Source organism: Cloeon dipterum, chromosome X (genome assembly GCF_949628265.1).
Source record: "Cloeon dipterum chromosome X, ieCloDipt1.1, whole genome shotgun sequence".
Classification (NCBI taxonomy): domain Eukaryota; kingdom Metazoa; phylum Arthropoda; class Insecta; order Ephemeroptera; family Baetidae; genus Cloeon; species Cloeon dipterum.
The window spans coordinates 12639542-12656721 of NC_088790.1; the positions used below are offsets into that span (position 1 = coordinate 12639542).

A 17180-nucleotide genomic window follows, 5' to 3' on the forward strand; every position below is an offset into this window, starting at 1 on the left:
CTTTCTCTTTCTCCTCTTCGTTTGGCTTCTTCTTTTCTCTCGATCACTCGCTCGCTCGTGTGTCGTTAGCATTCGGCTGCTTTTTCCATCGTCAGCAGAGGTGTGACTTTTCACTTGTCGCAATTCGACCCACAAACAAACGCAAGCAAAGAGAGGAGGAAATGAAAACAATTTCCACATACGCACACCGAGACGTCCGCAGCGTGAAAAAGAAAAAGAAGCGTGGAATTTGCCGGCGATCCGAGTGGAATGCGCGCAATGCAGGGAAAAACGGGCCAAAGCAGCGTAACACGCCCTTGAACGCAAACACATTCCAGCTTAAGTTGGTCAGAAGTCAGAAATCACGAGCTAAACGGCACTCTTAGCACATTGGTCCTCCGCTAGTTTGATATTATGGTGCGCTGAGAGTTATTTCTTTAATTGCCGAGGAAAGGGTTTTGTCGAGCCAGATAGTGACGTAGATTCGCAGAGAGCCCGCGTTCATTACCAGAAACATTCCCATTTGCGAGTCAAATCCCAAAAACCGGTATTAAAATACATCGCAGGCTTCTTCGAAATGTTTTTATTAAAAGAATTTGGATTTCTCTATACGAACCTGACACGACCAGAAAAATATTACGTAAGCCCATTTACAAAATATTGGCATAGAACAGAAAATTTCAAACATTCTAATTTCAAATAAAATTATTATGCATTTTATTCATTCTGTGTGTTTTATTTGGGTAAATTTATTTGTACAATTATATGGTGATCGGTATTTTTGTTTTCATCGAATAAAGCGTATCTGGGATACCGAGAATGGTCGAGAGTTATAAACTCTTAAGATGTTAAGTAGAAAATAAATTTCTGGATGGAGCGAGAAATTTTCAAGATTAAACGGTCAATCAGTATTGAAATAGTAAAAAATATAAGAAAAAAATAATTAAAATTTTCAACATTGGCCGCACAGGCTTGGAAACTCTAGGCTCACTCTATCTAGAGATTGCTTTTCTTATACTTACCATTTTTTAAGGACCGGCCAAGTCTTTGAATTCCTAGCGGGTAATTTTGGGATTTTATAGCTTCAAGTTAACAGATTTAAAGATCTATTAATGGGGCCGGATGACGCCTGATTTCCATTTCCCGTGAACAATGATGCAAACCTTGAGTAAGCTACTTTTCTCAAAATTGAAATATCAAGTTGAATTTTCTCTAGTTTTTAAAGCCAAAATATCGCATATTTATTTTCTTTCATTTAAACCTGTGTCAACATTCTAGAAAAAGTTAAAATTTATTTTGGTTAAATTTTACCGCTGAAAATTTGGGCATGCCTTAAAAGTTTTATTAGAAAGGATGTTCAAGCATTACATTTATAATCTCTATCGTGGTAACATTCAACGCACGTGTGCGTATCTTGTGTTCTAGTCAGTCTCACGTCTTTATCAGACGAGAGAGCTCAAGAGGCACGATTCTGGAAGGAATAAATTCGCTTGATGCCAGCGAAAAGCAAAACAGAAAGCGTTCTGTTCGCAAGCCGACTACCGGAGTTCGTGAATGGAATGGAGCGCGGATGAATGAATGAAAAGTCATGCAGGGAGAAATGCAATTCGCAGCCAAAGGCTCCGAGGGCAGGCAGACGCAGACAGTGAAATGATTCTGGCCGAGAGACGAGAGCTTTTTCTATCAATGAATGTCGCGCGCATCCGGCTCTCTTTTATAACTAATTCCGCACCGAAGCGAGAGCAGCCTATTTTCCGATGCCTCTCGCAGACGCATCTTCAGTCAGACGAACAAAAAAAGAGTGAAATCGATGTAAAATAGTCGAGCACGCGCCGGTCAAAATGGCCTCTTTTGATACGGGCTCGTCTAGTTCTACACACGGCACACACGCATTTTCTCAACCCTTGCGGTAAATCCAGCCGGGCCTCTTTTACAGTTTGCTCCACGCCAAAGATGCAATTGCGATGAATCACCTAGCGGCCTCTTTGTCACCAGTCAGCCAGTCAGTGAAATCAAATGATGCATGCTGTCGGTACTACCACGCAATACCGACGTTTGGATATTTTTAACTAGAACTTATTAGAAATTTAAACGAGAAAATATGATTTTTTATTTTCGTGATTTATATTCAAGATAATAAAAAACTGCTTCACATCTTTCGACTCTAATTAATTTTTTTTAAATAAAAAGTAATAGATAATATCAATGCCTGGATCATAAAAATAAAGTAGCAAGAATTTCACAGTCATTAGCACGTGAAAGCATGTATGTTTTTTATAAAATTAATAACGCTTGAGAACTGATTAATTCGCAGCACAAATTCGGCTTAAGTTTGAACACACGCATTCACTCTTGGAAGATAAAAGATAACGCAGTGTTCTACTAAAGCGATCTGTCGGCTCTAATAATAGCCCTGCAGAACCATAATAAAGATTACTTTGAAACTAATATTTAATTTGCTGGCCGTTCCGCTGCTCTGCTCGACTGCCTTATGCGACGTGTGTGTGTTTTAAATTTTACAGCAGGGGCCGAAAGAATACTCAGCAAAATTATTGCTTTGTGCTGCGAAAATGGATTCTCACACACCAACCGAAAGCGTCAGCTGGGCGCTTCGTTCCAATGACCCTCATTTCTGGACCGAGTGCGAACCAGCAGTAAATTCGGTGACGTCGTAATTGGCTTACGTCGGCGCTACAAAAAACGCCGCTGTATTGAACAATGAATAACACTGTGCATATTGAGGACGTTCAAAGCAAATTTTTGGTCGGGCTTCTAGAACTTACATTTTGAGATGTGTGCTGAGATTTATACACTAGATTTGAATATTTTTTGAAAATAAATTGTATTTTGTGTTTGTGAAAACATATTAAGTAACGATTCAGGGAAAATTTACTACAGTGATACTTCAAATTGTAGAATTTGTCACAGAAAATGAGGGAAATTTTTCTTTTGGAAATTTGTAGTTTTTTTTATCAAATAGCCGGGTATTTCATAGAAACTTGCTTAGATACTTGCAAAATTAACCACTTTGTAATGAATCATAGCTTCAGTTGCATTTGGCAGTATATAAATTACTGTATCCTTCAGAAACCACTGAAAATTATCGGAAGATTTTGTGTTAATTATAAATCCACCATTTTCGCATAGAAGTGCCGTTTTCTAATCAGCAATATGTTGAGTTGCTTACTGTAAAAAATCGTCCCACTCTTGGACTGCTGTCTGCAAATCGATAAATTACGCGCGCGCCGCTGATGCCACTTCCCACCTTTTTGGAGGTTTGTTCATCGCACGGATTAAATAAGAGTCGGATATCTTTGGGCGAGTTGATTTTTATATTTAATAACGGGACCAACGAATGCTGGCCGCGTCAAGCAGCAATCTACGTTCGTAATCTGTTAATAGAGACGGTCAAACTTCGAATTCCTCACGTCGAGATGATGGCTAAAATACTAACTCTTCTACAGATACGAAATTCGCCGTTTTTATTTTCCAATCCTTTTTTAAACGACATGAAAAGACAGGTTGCTGCACTAATTAATGAATTTTAGAGAAATTTTATCAGAAAAATTACAAGTTGTCTGATTTTCAAATTGATTTGGTTCCGCATCTGCCTGATTTTGACCCAGTTTCATGAGGTACATCGTAAAAATATCTCAACGACGCGAGGCCGATCAATTACGACTCGAAAACGCTATCGGCATCTGTAATAGGACGAAACACACTATTTCCCCGCGTTGATTGATCGATCAGAGAGAACTCTCGTGTCGCCCAAACAAATCCGGCTTGACTATATTAATTACACCCTTTACTGTAACTGTAAAAATGCACTACGAAGCGAGGCTTTTTTCGAAAAAGCGGTACACTTTCTTTTTCGAGTCGGAAAGGACTTTGTTTGTACATATGGAGGTTACTCTCGTATTATTTGTCCTGTTGGCCGGTGCTGGAGCATAGTATGTGCGCATTCACAGGCTATCTGGGTCACTCAGCTCTCCGCTCATATCAAGTACAGGTACGCGTAAACACACGCTCTTCCTTCCTCCTCGCATTCTCATCCTCAAACCCATCTTCACCGGACCCATGACTAAAAAAATAGTCAAAAACTTCATTTTTTCAAAATAAAATAATTTTTTTATTTACATTTCCCTGATTAGGTGAATTTAAATAAAATGTGCTACAAATCAGATATATTATAATTTTTGAATGAAACCCATTTTTACTACATTGACGTTCTTTTTTAGTCTGATCTTTTTATTCATAGCAAACTAGCATATTTTACAAAATGGCTAATTTTTTTAGATTTTACACAGAAAAAACTAGACAAATTTTGAAAAGTAGAGCTTTATAGGTCAATAATGAAAGACATTTTACAATTTTGACGATAATAAGTAGTTCATCGAGCTTATTGTTTGTGACATGTACCAACAGTTTATCTCTATAAAGTGAAATAATGAAATCAGGACCAAGGATAAGTTAAATTTTAGATTTTTTAAATTTCTCGAATTGTTAAACAGTTTGCTAATGATATTTTCACTTGATTTTCGATTCGCGATCTATCCAATAGTGTGCGAATTATGAGGTAAATTTTCATTCTGGCAACATTAATTATGATTTCCAATAAAGGAGACAATGCTCGCTTCTTGATTAGTATGCAAACCTTTGAGCTGATTTTCGCAGAAATTTAAATGGCAGGCTGGGAAAATTGTAGCTAGTTTTGAATTATCTGCTTATATATTTAATGTAAATAAGGTACAAAAATTATTTTTCATAGTTCATAGAATTTAAAACATTTCAATAATATGTATTTATTTGGCACTTACTTACGATTTAGCAAAAGTAGGTCTGAATAAACAAAAAATGAAACTAATATAATATAGTAGTCGCTTTATTTATTATGACTTAAATCCACTTTCAATCGTCTGCGTCTGCACGATGGTGAAAAGTAAATTATTATAGTCGATTGTACAGGCTGCTGTTGAAAGAAGTTGGGTTGAATCGCGGCGAGACCGATTTTGCTGCTTGCGGCAGGCGAGTCACTCTTTCTGCTCTCGCCGTAACGATTACCATCTCGTTTATTCTTCGTTATGGCCATTCTGCGCGCGCGGTGCGGCCGGGACCAATTACTCGCTGTGAAGTAACAACTTGCTTGCTCTGCTCTTCGCCGGCCGTCTCGCGGAGCGTCTCTCGGAATTCCCACCGTTCAAATCACTGGATGGATGCGGATGGGCGACGAGCGAGCAGCAGCCAACAAACACGCACGCGGCTAACCACAAAATGCTGTGCTACATTTTAAAAATAGTATATTATATATTATTTACGATACACTCACTCACTCGAGCATTGAGACGGAAATTCATCGCTCCAAAAGGAGCAACGAGGAAGTGGAAAATCTCTCACGTGTGTGTCTCTTTCTTTCTCTAATTTCGATTTTTCCTCTTCAAGTAGGTCAGTTCTTCGGAGAATGCATGAACGACGATACTCCTTTTTTGTCACGGCGTGACTCACAAAATTCATTGTTGGGCTTGCTGCCTCCGTGTTTGCTTTTTTCACTGTGCCGTTCCGTAAAAGGTCATGTCTGGGTTCGAACAGGAAACAGTCTAACTCAAAGCTGACGAAGTCAGATTTTTCAAACTAGGCAAACGAGGAGGAAAAAATACTAAATTTAAAGAAGATTAAAATTAACAATCGTCAACTGGTGAGCTACAAAGAAAAGATTTATTTTATATAATATAAATTCGAAGTCAATATTTGACTGCCGGTTTCCTAATTTTAATGATATTTTGATTTGTTTGATGAACCAATGTGCAATGATCAAATTTTGATAAAGCTGTTTTGATTTAGTAGTAGAACGCTTCGAAATTGCAGGTTTTCTGCTTTGCATGATTGTTGCCATTTTGAACTAGCAAATCAAATCATAAAAAAACTGTTGAAGGGTGGGGGACAATTATTTAAAAAAAAAAACTGCTGGACTTCCTTGCTATTGGAATTAAAAATGGAAATAATCATATTAGAGACACACATTTTTGCTGTTAAAATAAAACGAAATTTTCCCAATTAAAAATTCGGGATTTCGATTTGAATCGTGTGTTTACTTATAATTTGTTGAAACCTGATCATGGGTTTGAAATGATGGGCTTAAAAATTTAAGGATATAGTCCTTAGTTTTTAATTTGGAACTTCATTTTAATTACACATTGCTGGAAATCATGCACTTCAGGGCAAGATTAAAATAAAAACACGACTTAAGCTTAAATATTAGGGCAGGAGAGACCAAGATAAGACATTAGGTCTAGATTCTTTTTATTTTGCTGGCTATGTGCTACAAAAATGTTTCAAAAGAAAAACCTACGCAGTAGATCTCAAAAATAGCGACCAGACGAACTATAATTATTGCTGATGGGTTCGAACTATCATTTCCTGATCTCTATACTTCCATACTCCAATAAATGTAATATGTATGTATTAAGATTTGGCAAAAATATATCGAAAATTCATCACTTGTCCTTTTTCATGGAAAATTTCATTTCCTCTTGATGGTGAACATGCTTTCTGGTTGTTAAAATGCATGTAGGTTCCAAATGGTGACCATTTTGAGCTTCTGTGGGTGTTTTAATTCATGAAAATTTCATTCTGTTGATAAAAATCTGAGAAATTGGTCCTTTTTTTAAAAGATTCTCGTCTTGAAGCGAAGTAAATTGTGACAAAAAGCAAACGGTTGTTGCCACAAATTTTTTTGTTTAATTTCTTGAAAACTTCTGATCTTACGAATTCTTCAAAACCCCGAGAGTGATTGAAGAATAGAAAAATTACTTTTCCTGCATAAAAAAATTCCAACTATACATAATCACAGTTTTAGAGCAATCGACTATGCATTAAATTGAGCTAACTGAAAACCGAATTTTTTTTTTGCCACGTGTGGTTGTTGTGTGTGTGATGCATTTCCCTTTCAATTATTCGCTGCTCGGGCACGTCGCACTTTCATTGTCGTGCCGATTCTCGGTCGCAGGCAGCGCAAGCAGGCTGATTGAAATTCCGCGGACGAAAGGCGCGTCCGTTTCGAGTGGCCAAAACAAAAGTTTACTTTCGTCGCGCGGCGCAAAAAACGCACGGCTGCCGCAGTGGATTTGATGAGGCGGCGCGTGCATTACGCGAGCCAGGCTGCTGACCCTTGCGCGACCTTCTCTCTCTCTCTCTCTCTCTCTCTCTCTCTCGCGCAGTCAGAGTCACTTTCCGCGCGCTACTCCCACGCCTTCTCTTTCATCTTCTCACTTTTCGAATCCTTTCGCTGCCACTCTCTGCGTTTGCACGTACGCCATAAACACACCGAGCAATAATCCCCTGCTCAAGTGACCCCCCGGGAATCAGGTCACCGGGGAAATGGGACGATTTAAAAGCGGCCGCTAATTTATTGGTTTATCGTCGTCTCTCTATACGTGCCCCCCTCCCTCCGCCCGCCCGGCCAGAGATGCTCACAATCAGCGTTTAATTACGCCAGAGAAGAAATTCGCTTCCTCTCAAACCCGTTCGACGGCCTGCCTTAGTTCCGTTTGCCACGCCGCCGAAGAAGAGCGAAATTGTTGCACAAAGCTCACGATGAAGTCGAGAAAAATGACCGTATTATTTGTTTTCTTCGCAAAACAAGTTTTAGATTTGAGGGAAATTTCGGGCAGGCACACTTTCCAACCTTTCATAGTTGAAATATCTTCTTAATATATGTTAGGAATGAAATGATAATGCCAGATTATAACTTTTCAATCATTTTAATTATCAGGAAGTAAGATAAACTAATATTTTCTTACAACTCACCTATAGCGATTATTTTTTCCTAGAAATTGTCATTTGTGGCCGATAATTTAGAATAATTTCTTTTTCTTAATCGTTTTTTAAAGATATTGTCACTCAAGAATTAAAAAAATTTATATATATTTCTAAAGGTAACGTTTATATACTACTGGTTGTTTCCTTCCGTTACTTTTTACAAAAAGTTCTAATAAAAACTTATTCCTTCTCCCCTAAAGTGTTCGTTTTTGTAATTAAAAAAAAAACTAAATAAAAATTATTTCTAATTGGTAAAATATTGATGAAAACGAGCAGTAATATAACTCATTCATCTATGAGTTGGAAGACATTAGTTAGAATACAGCCTTTATGAATCATCAATTACTATATAAAAGCTAATAAATCCTCCCAACAGAGTAGTGTATTTTCTCGTTCTGTGCGGTCATCACTTAAAGAAAATCTGCGCTCGGCAGAAGGAAGCCGGCGTCAGGTGCTCACTTTGAATGATTATCTGCGTTTTCGCACGTGTGTTGTCTTGCTGGCGAAAATTAAATGTGCAGCTGTTGCTGCTGATGCTCCGGCCGGTGTCGTCGGTTGGGAATTTCGAGGCCAGCGCCTCGCTCTTGGCCATTTGCATTGCTTGCTTCCGTTAGAAAAAATCGGGTTAGTCTGCAGCAGCATCATCCATCGTGGATTCTTCTGGCTTCGAAAAATCACGTGTGCGTGCCTCTCTCGCAACAAGTTATTAGATGATTATTGCTGAGCTGGACGAGCGGGTAATTAAAAGAGCAATCGTGATCAATCGAGTTTTGCTTCTTCGGCAGCAGCTGCTTCGGAAGGAAGTGACCCAGATTTGGGATTTTTGGAGTGATTTATGAGAAGACATAGTTCTGCTGAATTTAAAGAAAATCCCTTCACTCTTTAGAAAACTTTCATTTGAGTATTTTCAAAATCCTTTAAATCGAAACCAATGCTTACAAGGCTGTCTCGTTTACGGGATATATTTAACGTGCTAATCGATTTTCACATAACAAACCGATTTGAATGACGCAGTTCTCGACGTTCCCGTTACATACATAGTCCAAATTAAATTACAAAACATTACGTAAGTTCACTTTTCAGTTGCTCGTTAAATTCAAATTTAATTAATGGAGAGAGGTTCGATTTGAAATCTGAGTGGGTTCCCACACATACATGACAACTGTAGCTCTGGCTACCTGGAAAACCTACTGACCTTAAAAGAAAGGCGGTGAAAGAAGAGCTCTCTTTCTTCTCTTTTCAAAGAGCAGTTTTCTCCGCACAGACCTTGAACTCGCACCGCTGCTGGCCATGACCATAGCGCATTCGTATTCACTCGCTCGCCGTGTTGGCGCGGCGCGAGACAATCGCTGCGATTTGTCCTGATTTCTACCAGCAATCGATATGCTAATATCATAATCAGAGTTGAAGCTACCGAACGGGACCTCACTGATCAGCAGACCTTTTCGCGTTTGTTCCTCTGTGGACACCGCAAAAGTTGGCAAAATCGCAATCGTGGCGCCCTCTAGGGCAGAAAGACCGCACTTTTCGCTCAGAATTTGCTCGAAAAGCGCTAAGTGGAAAGATACAGCATGAGAGTTAACCTTGATTCTTTAAGATAAGGATTTTTTTAAATAATTTTCTTTGATTTTTATTTTTTGATTGAGCATTTTTATTTAATTTCGTCGATAGGTACAAGTAATCTCCATTGGATATATTCATAAATTACAACAAGTTTGTAAAAAAAGAGTCGTGTCACATGGCGTCTCGATCTAAACTCACTACAGTCACGAGTCGGTGTGTTTGTGGAAAGAGAACACAGAAAACCTCTAGAGTCAGTCTTTCTTACGGAAAAGTGGAAGAGAGAAGGCGTTTGAAGGGTGGAAAATAAAGAACTAATTTCTACGATTGGAAGGCACGGTGGAAAATTGAAAAATAGAAATTCAGACTAGAGAGGACGACACTATGCGTAGGGGCATATAAAATTAAGAAGAGCTGTGAAAGAGAGGTCGAGTCGATTGAGCAGGTTACACGCGAGGCAAATTTGGCATCTCGAGTAAAAATAGCTTTGGTAGTCGCGTAAATCAGAAGAAAAAGGAAGATAGAGAAAAAGAGAGAAAGATAGAGAGAGAGAGAAAATGAGCGGCAGAATAAGAGTGGCAGTCGGTTTTTTTATATGGAGTCGTCAGTCGTTTCGTAAAAAACACTCACATAATCGGGAATAAATTAACAAAACAATAAGTTAAAATTCGAAAGGGATAGAGAGCGGCAAACGATTGTTGTACCCGTATTTGCGAAAATCATCAGAGGGAAGACGAAGAGGGAGCGGGAGGAGACAGTCGAAGTATTTGAAAGAGTTGAGAAAGTGGTTGAAGGGCGGCAGCGACAGGGTGGTTTCTTAATAAATTACTAATGTTATGATTGGCTCAGCAACAACCTGGCAACCTGCAAAAATAAGGAAAACAAAGCATTAGATTCATTAGGCCGGAACTCGAGTTGATTCGAGGACGCACCTTAGGGCTTCTGGGCACCGTATGCCATCTGGTGGGCGTCGGAGCTGCGTCCCCATCCGCTGGAGGAACCACCGGAGTAGGATCCAGGCGAGCTGGCGGCGATGGATGCGCCGCTGCTGCTGCCAGCAGAGTAGGTATCGTGGCTGCTGTACGAGTGAGGGTGCGACACAACCTCGTAGGTCACGGCCTTGTGCTGACCTCCCAGGAGCTTCTTCAGGGCGATCACGGCGGAGAGCAGCAGAGCGATCTTGCCGATGATCAGGGCCTTACCGGCGATCAGGGCGATGGCACCAAGAACAAGAGGAGCGAGCAGGGCGGCCTTGAGCAGAACTCCGATCAGGAGGGGTCCAAGCAGCTTGCCGGCTTTCTTGACTGTAAACGAAAACGGATTGTTATATTTTGTGTCTTTTTCGATATGAAAAATAAAATATAATTATGGTTTTGGCTTGATTGGGCAAAAAATTGTTGATGGTGCTGGAGTACCTAACTTTCTTTCCAAGGCATCTTTATTAAATTTTTATACCAACCGAGCAAAGATTAACTTTGGCAGAAAGTCTCTTTCTTCTATGCCACTAGTTAGCAGAAAAACTGAAAGAGATCTTGATAAAAAAGAGCTCAAAATATAAGTGAAAACAACGTTTAATGAGCACTCCGATTGTGAATATTGACTATTGAAATTATGGAAATATAAGCGTTGTTCTATTTATAAAAATAAGAAAATTGTGGTATGGAGAAAGCAATGCAACCCGCTGGGCCGGCACGTCAGCGGGGTTGCCTATAGTGGCGGAATTAACAGCTAGGCGGCGAGATGATTAGCCGCGATAGCACGCGGGCCGAGAAACAACTTGGAACAATGAGCGCCGTCATTTATCAGCCGGCGGGCGGGCAGGCTGAGTACATGTGTTGGTAAGACGCACCCGGCACCTGACCCACATTCTGCCGAGTAATAAACGAGACGCATTCTAGTTGTTTTATAGGCCGGCTCATTAATATGTATTAATGCGAGATGCATCCGCGAGGAGAGGATTATGCGCGGACAGCGCCAAGTGCTGATGGGTGCGTCCGCTCGCATTGTCAGGAGCAGCGGGCACCGAGCCAAAGGTCTTTTCAACCCGATCCAACCGTTATGTAAAGCAACAGTGCGGCTAATTAAGAGCCGAGACTTATCTCTCGAGGAGGAAAAATCAGATCGGTTCGTCTGAGGAAACGCTATTAATTTAGCTAATTACGATTTTACGAGCAATTAGGAAGTGGCGATTGGCATCTCGCGCCCGCCGCCGGCACCAATTAGCCGAATTGCGTGAGAAACGACGGTCATCGCGCATTGTAATAGAGCACCGGCGGTGTTTTCTTTTTTTATATTTTACTGCCAGGTTCAAGGTGCGGCTACAGTTACGTCAGCCCGCAGCGGGCAAGCATGTGGCGGCGTGACTAGCGCACCGGCTACCGTTAACTTCTTGTCAAACAAATAGTAACATAAAGATGCTATTAATTATGGAAAGTATCAATGCGTTTGGCCACTCATCCTCGGTTTCATCTTACGACCGAATTCTTTCGAGCAGTATAGCGTTATATTTTTTAACTGGAAATGTGACAAAGCGATTCCGGCCCGAGAGTGGTGGGGGATGGGGTGCAAGGATGTGATATTTATACCTTTGACACCCTTCCTGGCCTCCTCGACCTCCTCGCCGTTAAGAGCACGGCCGACAGCAGAGACGGCATCGACAACGTCAGCGCCCTTCAGGTCCAAGTGCAGGGAGTGGGTCTGGAGGAAACGAGCGGCGCGGCCGATCAGGGAATCGTCAATGGCACGGGGGGCTCCTTCCTTTTCCTGCACCTCGGCTTCCTCATTGCGCACCACGGTGATGCCTTCAGCCAGCTGAATCTCAGAGGCAGCAGCTAAAAATCAAAACCATAAATTGTAATTCCATAAAATCCTAAGATATTTATCGATATAATTTTCCCCTGGATGTACAGAGAATCATATCCATCCCTGAAGGGGGTATAGCACCCTATTAGAACTCACCCTGGGGCTGGTTGGCCTCCTGCTCGGTAGTAGGCAGCGCTGTGGCGGCTGCGACGGCCAGAAGAACGATGAACAACTTCATTCTAGTGCGTGGAGATTGGCTGGCTCTGCTGGCTGCTTGCTGCTCGATTGTTGCTCAGGTGGTGAGTGCGTTGTTGCAACGGCGTGCCGAAGCTATTTATACCTGGCGCGGGTCCCTGCTCTTCTCGGCCGCCCCACTCGGCCGTGTGCCGCTGCCGCCCGAGATGCACCGCGCATACATACATACATACATATACACACACAAATCCATACACATACACACACAATGACCAAACACAAATTGCACTTATATGGATCTCTTTCAGCGGCACCTTTTCTCCCTTTGTCGTCTTTTTACTCCGCAGGTGCGATCCGCGCCACAAAAGGACGCCCGTTTTCGGTTTTGCCAAAGTACCCGCGAGCTGCATATTGACCCCGATCCTCGCTGCGCGTGAAAACACGTGTTCTAGTATGAGTATGACGCCGCCTTGCATTCCACCCTCTTCAACAGGTCCTACTTTCCGCTGTTCAAATTTGCACACAACGCCTTTTGACTCGACAAGCGGCAATTGTTTGCGTAAGCACACACAAATTTTACGCGTCTAATGAACGAATAACCAAGAGGAGGTTACAAAATAAATTGGAATGATAACGTTATAGGCTTCACTTTTCTTTCAATATTTAAAACTAGTGTGCAAACTCTTGCAACAGTAAAAATTAAAATTCTACTAATTTACTCCGAAAATTTACAGTGCTTGACCATAATTCCATGACAAATTTCGATTATTCTCGTCGAGATCTATCCTACGGTGTTAGCCACTATTCCGTGAAACTCTTTGTCATGGAATAAAATAAGATTTCAAGTAGGGAGACGGTGCTTACCATTTAAAAAGAATGCTAACTTAGCACCTAATTTTCTCAAAAATGTAACTCAAACCTCAAGGGCTAGTTTATTCAGTAGCAACTAGGAAACATCATAAAAAGCTGTCAAATGATATCTATCCACTCAAATAAAAAAGCAAATAATTTATTTAATGCAAATCATCACTCCTGTCGAATATCTCAATTTAGAAGTCTTAGTCATGATTACATCCGCGTCATCAGACCGTTTTTTGACACAAATATGACATAACCAAAGGATTAAATAAGACAAACTAGCTCGGTTTATTTTGACTGCACGCTAAACTGGCCCAACGAGTGCGGCGCGATTCCATTGTCCGCGTGTCTCAAGAGTGAAACCGACGTGCATGCAGGTCGCGCTTCTGCCTCGATTCGTCGCATGGGGCGCGCAATAAAGAGAGAAGAAGCGAGCCGCTCAAAATCCGGTTTTCGTCGTTTTCTCAAGTGCATTTGCTCCTTGAAAAGTGCATCCTCCGACAGGCCGGCAGCTTTCCCAACCTCGATTCCGTCTCACGGATATGCACTCACCAATTTCGATTACAAACATCCTGATAGTGCAAGCACTTGTTGATCTTCCTGCGCAAAAAGCGGTCTGTTCGCTCAGATCGATTGATTTCGACTTTAGAAAGCCAGTTCCAAGTACGTACCTGAGATAAAACTCAAACTGGATCTTTTTGTTTGTATCTTTGTTTTGAGTTATTTCAATTTAAATGTTTTATTAATTATATTATGCTAGTTTCAATGGTTCTCACCACGATAGCGTGAATTTTTTTCTCTGATCAGGACAAAATATTTTGTAAAAAGAAAATATAATATAATAGATATAAATAGATAATTGCTTAGCTCAGAAATAGATTATCAATAGTACGTTTAATGCACTAAACAAATCAAGACCGGAACAAACAGGAATCATCGTTGACCTTTACAGCCTTGCAATTATAAAATACAGTTATATCTTCTACTGAAAATCGAAGAGTTAAGTGCCTAAAATACCTAAAATGCATTGAAATTCGTCCGAATTGTCCACCCCCTAAATTGGAAATCCGTTCTCTCAATTAAAATCATCTCATCAAATGACAAAAGGCGTGGAAATTGTCCTCATATTGATTTCCGCATTCGTCGTCTCGTCCTCAGAAAAGTCAGCTGGGGGATCTGCTGCTCCACATTCTGCATTTCCTAGCGGAGCAATTACAGATCAATTATTCTAATACGTACGTAGGCTAACGCGCGTGCAGTGAAATTACCTGCTACGACGCGTCCAGCGAACTGACCTGAATTCGTTTCGTCAGGGCAGCAAACGCGCGAGAAGCTGTTGGCCGGCACCGGTGCAATATAAAATATAATTTAATCATAATAATAACAACAGCAATAACAAGCGTCTGAAGCGACTCGCTGAGAGCGGCCAACGCTGCTGATGCCGAGAGATGCCTCGACCCGCACGCCTCGAAACTTTTTCGCCTCGTTTGAGATGTAAAATGCAGCTCTGCAATGCCTCTCGGATGAGATGTAACGAGATTGGTCTTTTTTCCTTCCAATGTAATAAGGCAATTCGCCATCATGAAATAAAAACATTATTCCGTTTTTTCATTTTTATTGTTGGGAATTTTAGGCAACTTGTACAATGGAAAGTCAGTTCTTTTACAGTATTTAACATTTTGAGTTCTCATATTTAATATTTGGAGTTTTAAATTTAGGACTATTGTTTCCTGCTCATGAAAAAATTAGTCCAGGCTGCATTCAAATCTTTCAAAAACATTTCTTAACGAACTGCCAATAAATTTAATTCTCACCGTTGAAGTTTTTAACTTTCAGTTGGATATAAAGTCACTATCTGAAGACTGCTTCAAACGTTAATAATTTACAAGCAAATTGAATTCAGGCAAATAAAAACTTACGATTAATATTTGCAAATTTTCTTAAACAATAGATTTTATACAATTCATTTTTTAACTAAAAAATTTAACATAAAATAAGTATTTTGAGTAAGAAAAATGATCACTGTGAAATTGCTCTTAATTAGGATGGGCGGCTGCAAGTGAACATTTGAAGAAACGCCCTTCCTGGCTTCTGGATTCTCCCTTAGAATAGAGCGCTATTGTGTTCAAATTTGGTAAAAAGAATCAGCGTATAAAAATTAAAAATACTGAAACTAATTAAAAATTCTGACTTAGGTTCAATTTAGGTTAAGTATAGGCTTATATTTAGACGATATATTGAAAAAAAACAATTGGTGAGTCAATTTTGACACTCTGAAACTAAATTAATATAAGGTTTTTGCTGCAAATTGAATTTGTAAAAAAGAAGATAAAACAGTTGAATAGAAAAAAAAACTGATCCACAGTCTGATTTTCTCAAAGCTAGTAAAATTAACTACATTTTTCATGTTAAAAAATTTTCTTTCAGTCTTCTTTATTTAAAACCTTAAAAAAAAGGAAATAAAACGTATTTTAAAAACAATTTAAAAGTAAATCATCATAAAAAAGTAAAGCTCAGACTATTTGGAAAAATTATTGCAAGCATTCTTAACAAGCTTTTTGTTATTTTCCAGGTAAAAGTCTTAAATCTAAGAATTACACTAATATCCAGTAAGAATATGACGTAATATCGATTTTAATATGACTTATCAAGTAGAGTATGGCCTATAAAATCATCTCGGTTGAACGAAAAACTGGCTTCAAAATTCGACTGTTAAACAATTCCTATTAACTTTTTTATAGGATTTTATTCATTCTGAGCTCGAAACGCAGCATTCCAAAAATTCCTAGATATAATTAGATTAAATACCACATTTTATTATTATTTCTATATATTTAACGTTTTATGTATGCACTGCCGAATAATCTTACAAGTATATACTTCCTTAATATATTCCATGAATATTGAGGTTGGTTCATTCTTAACATTAAAATGAATACGAATTTCTGCAGCTGTTGTTGATTTATTCTCAGAGTGCGGATCAATTCATTAAAATTTAGAACGGATTTCGCAGAGAGCAGAAAAGAATCGGCAACAATCGAATCTCGTGCTGGCGGTGAGAACAAAAATCGACTCGCGGGTGAACTTTGATCTAATTTTCGCCGCTGCCTGAATCAAGTGCTTTTGTCGAGTGCGCCGCATGCTTTCTCAGTGACCCAGAAAGAAAGCAGGCAAAAAATCGCCCACAAGTGAATGCGATGATGTGGCTGGCGACTCTTTTATTATTTTTTCTTTTCAATGCGCGCTAGCTCGCGGCACCCACTCTGCAACGAGCGCAGGAGGCGCGAGACGGCGAGTAAATAAGCCGCGCGCGGCGAGTACTGCTTCGACCCACAGACCGAGCGCGGAGCAAAGCAAGCATGCCTCGTGTGCGAGAATTCATTATCAAGATCACGGTCGGCGAGGAGAAAGACGCGGGGCGTGTTCGCCGCGCGAGAATTCCTGACCACATTTCCAAGATTAATTAGCTACTTGACCTGTCCAATAAATCGAATCATGTCAATCGCCTTAAACAGTTCGGCGAAAATGATTGCGGCGCCGAATCATGGTTTCATTCGCATGCATATTTCAATGACTCTTCAAGTTTTCATTCATTATTGCCATTTAGAGCCGAGATTACCGTCACTTGTACAGCTATTTAATCAATTAAACGCGCGCGAGATGCAAAATAGGCCTAGAAAGGCAGTCGCGGCGGCCATCTGCCTACTTATTAATCTATTATGGAGAAGAAGCTGCAACTGGAACTGCAGTGAGAAGAGAGAGAGAGAAAGAGAGGTGTGTTCCTCTGGTTGCACCGACCCAATGACCGCGTGCAGTGCGTTTAATTCTCGGCTCGCTCGCACATATAAATATTTATCCCAGGCCGAGGGAATTGCATTCCATTGCATATGAATGCGCGGCTCATTTCGCAGCAAACGCGAACAAACCGAGCCTCATTTTCCTAACAGAGATATTTTATACCGTTGTTTGCC

The 17180-nt window shown here is 40.2% G+C and overlaps 2 protein-coding genes across 2 annotated transcripts in view; both read right to left on the reverse strand.

Annotated features, from left to right (window-relative positions):
- SLC5A11 (Sodium/solute co-transporter-like 5A11) overlaps positions 1–9175 on the reverse strand; it is a 50466-nt gene extending 41291 nt beyond the window's left edge. Inside the window, exon 1 of the mRNA XM_065495624.1 lies at positions 8990–9175. The gene's annotated coding sequence lies outside the window, so the exon portion shown is untranslated. The remainder of the gene's footprint in view (positions 1–8989) is intronic.
- Positions 9176–9411: 236 nt separating this feature from the next.
- On the reverse strand, positions 9412–12478 carry LOC135947070 (uncharacterized). The gene is made up of 4 exons (XM_065495637.1): positions 12313–12478; positions 11940–12185; positions 10287–10658; positions 9412–10218 (listed from the first exon to the last, which is right to left on the reverse strand). Exons 1-3 carry the CDS (start codon positions 12392–12394, stop codon positions 10288–10290), a joined length of 699 nt encoding a protein of 232 aa, XP_065351709.1. The 5' UTR covers positions 12395–12478; the 3' UTR covers positions 9412–10218; position 10287.
- Between the last annotated feature and the right edge of the window lie 4702 nt (positions 12479–17180).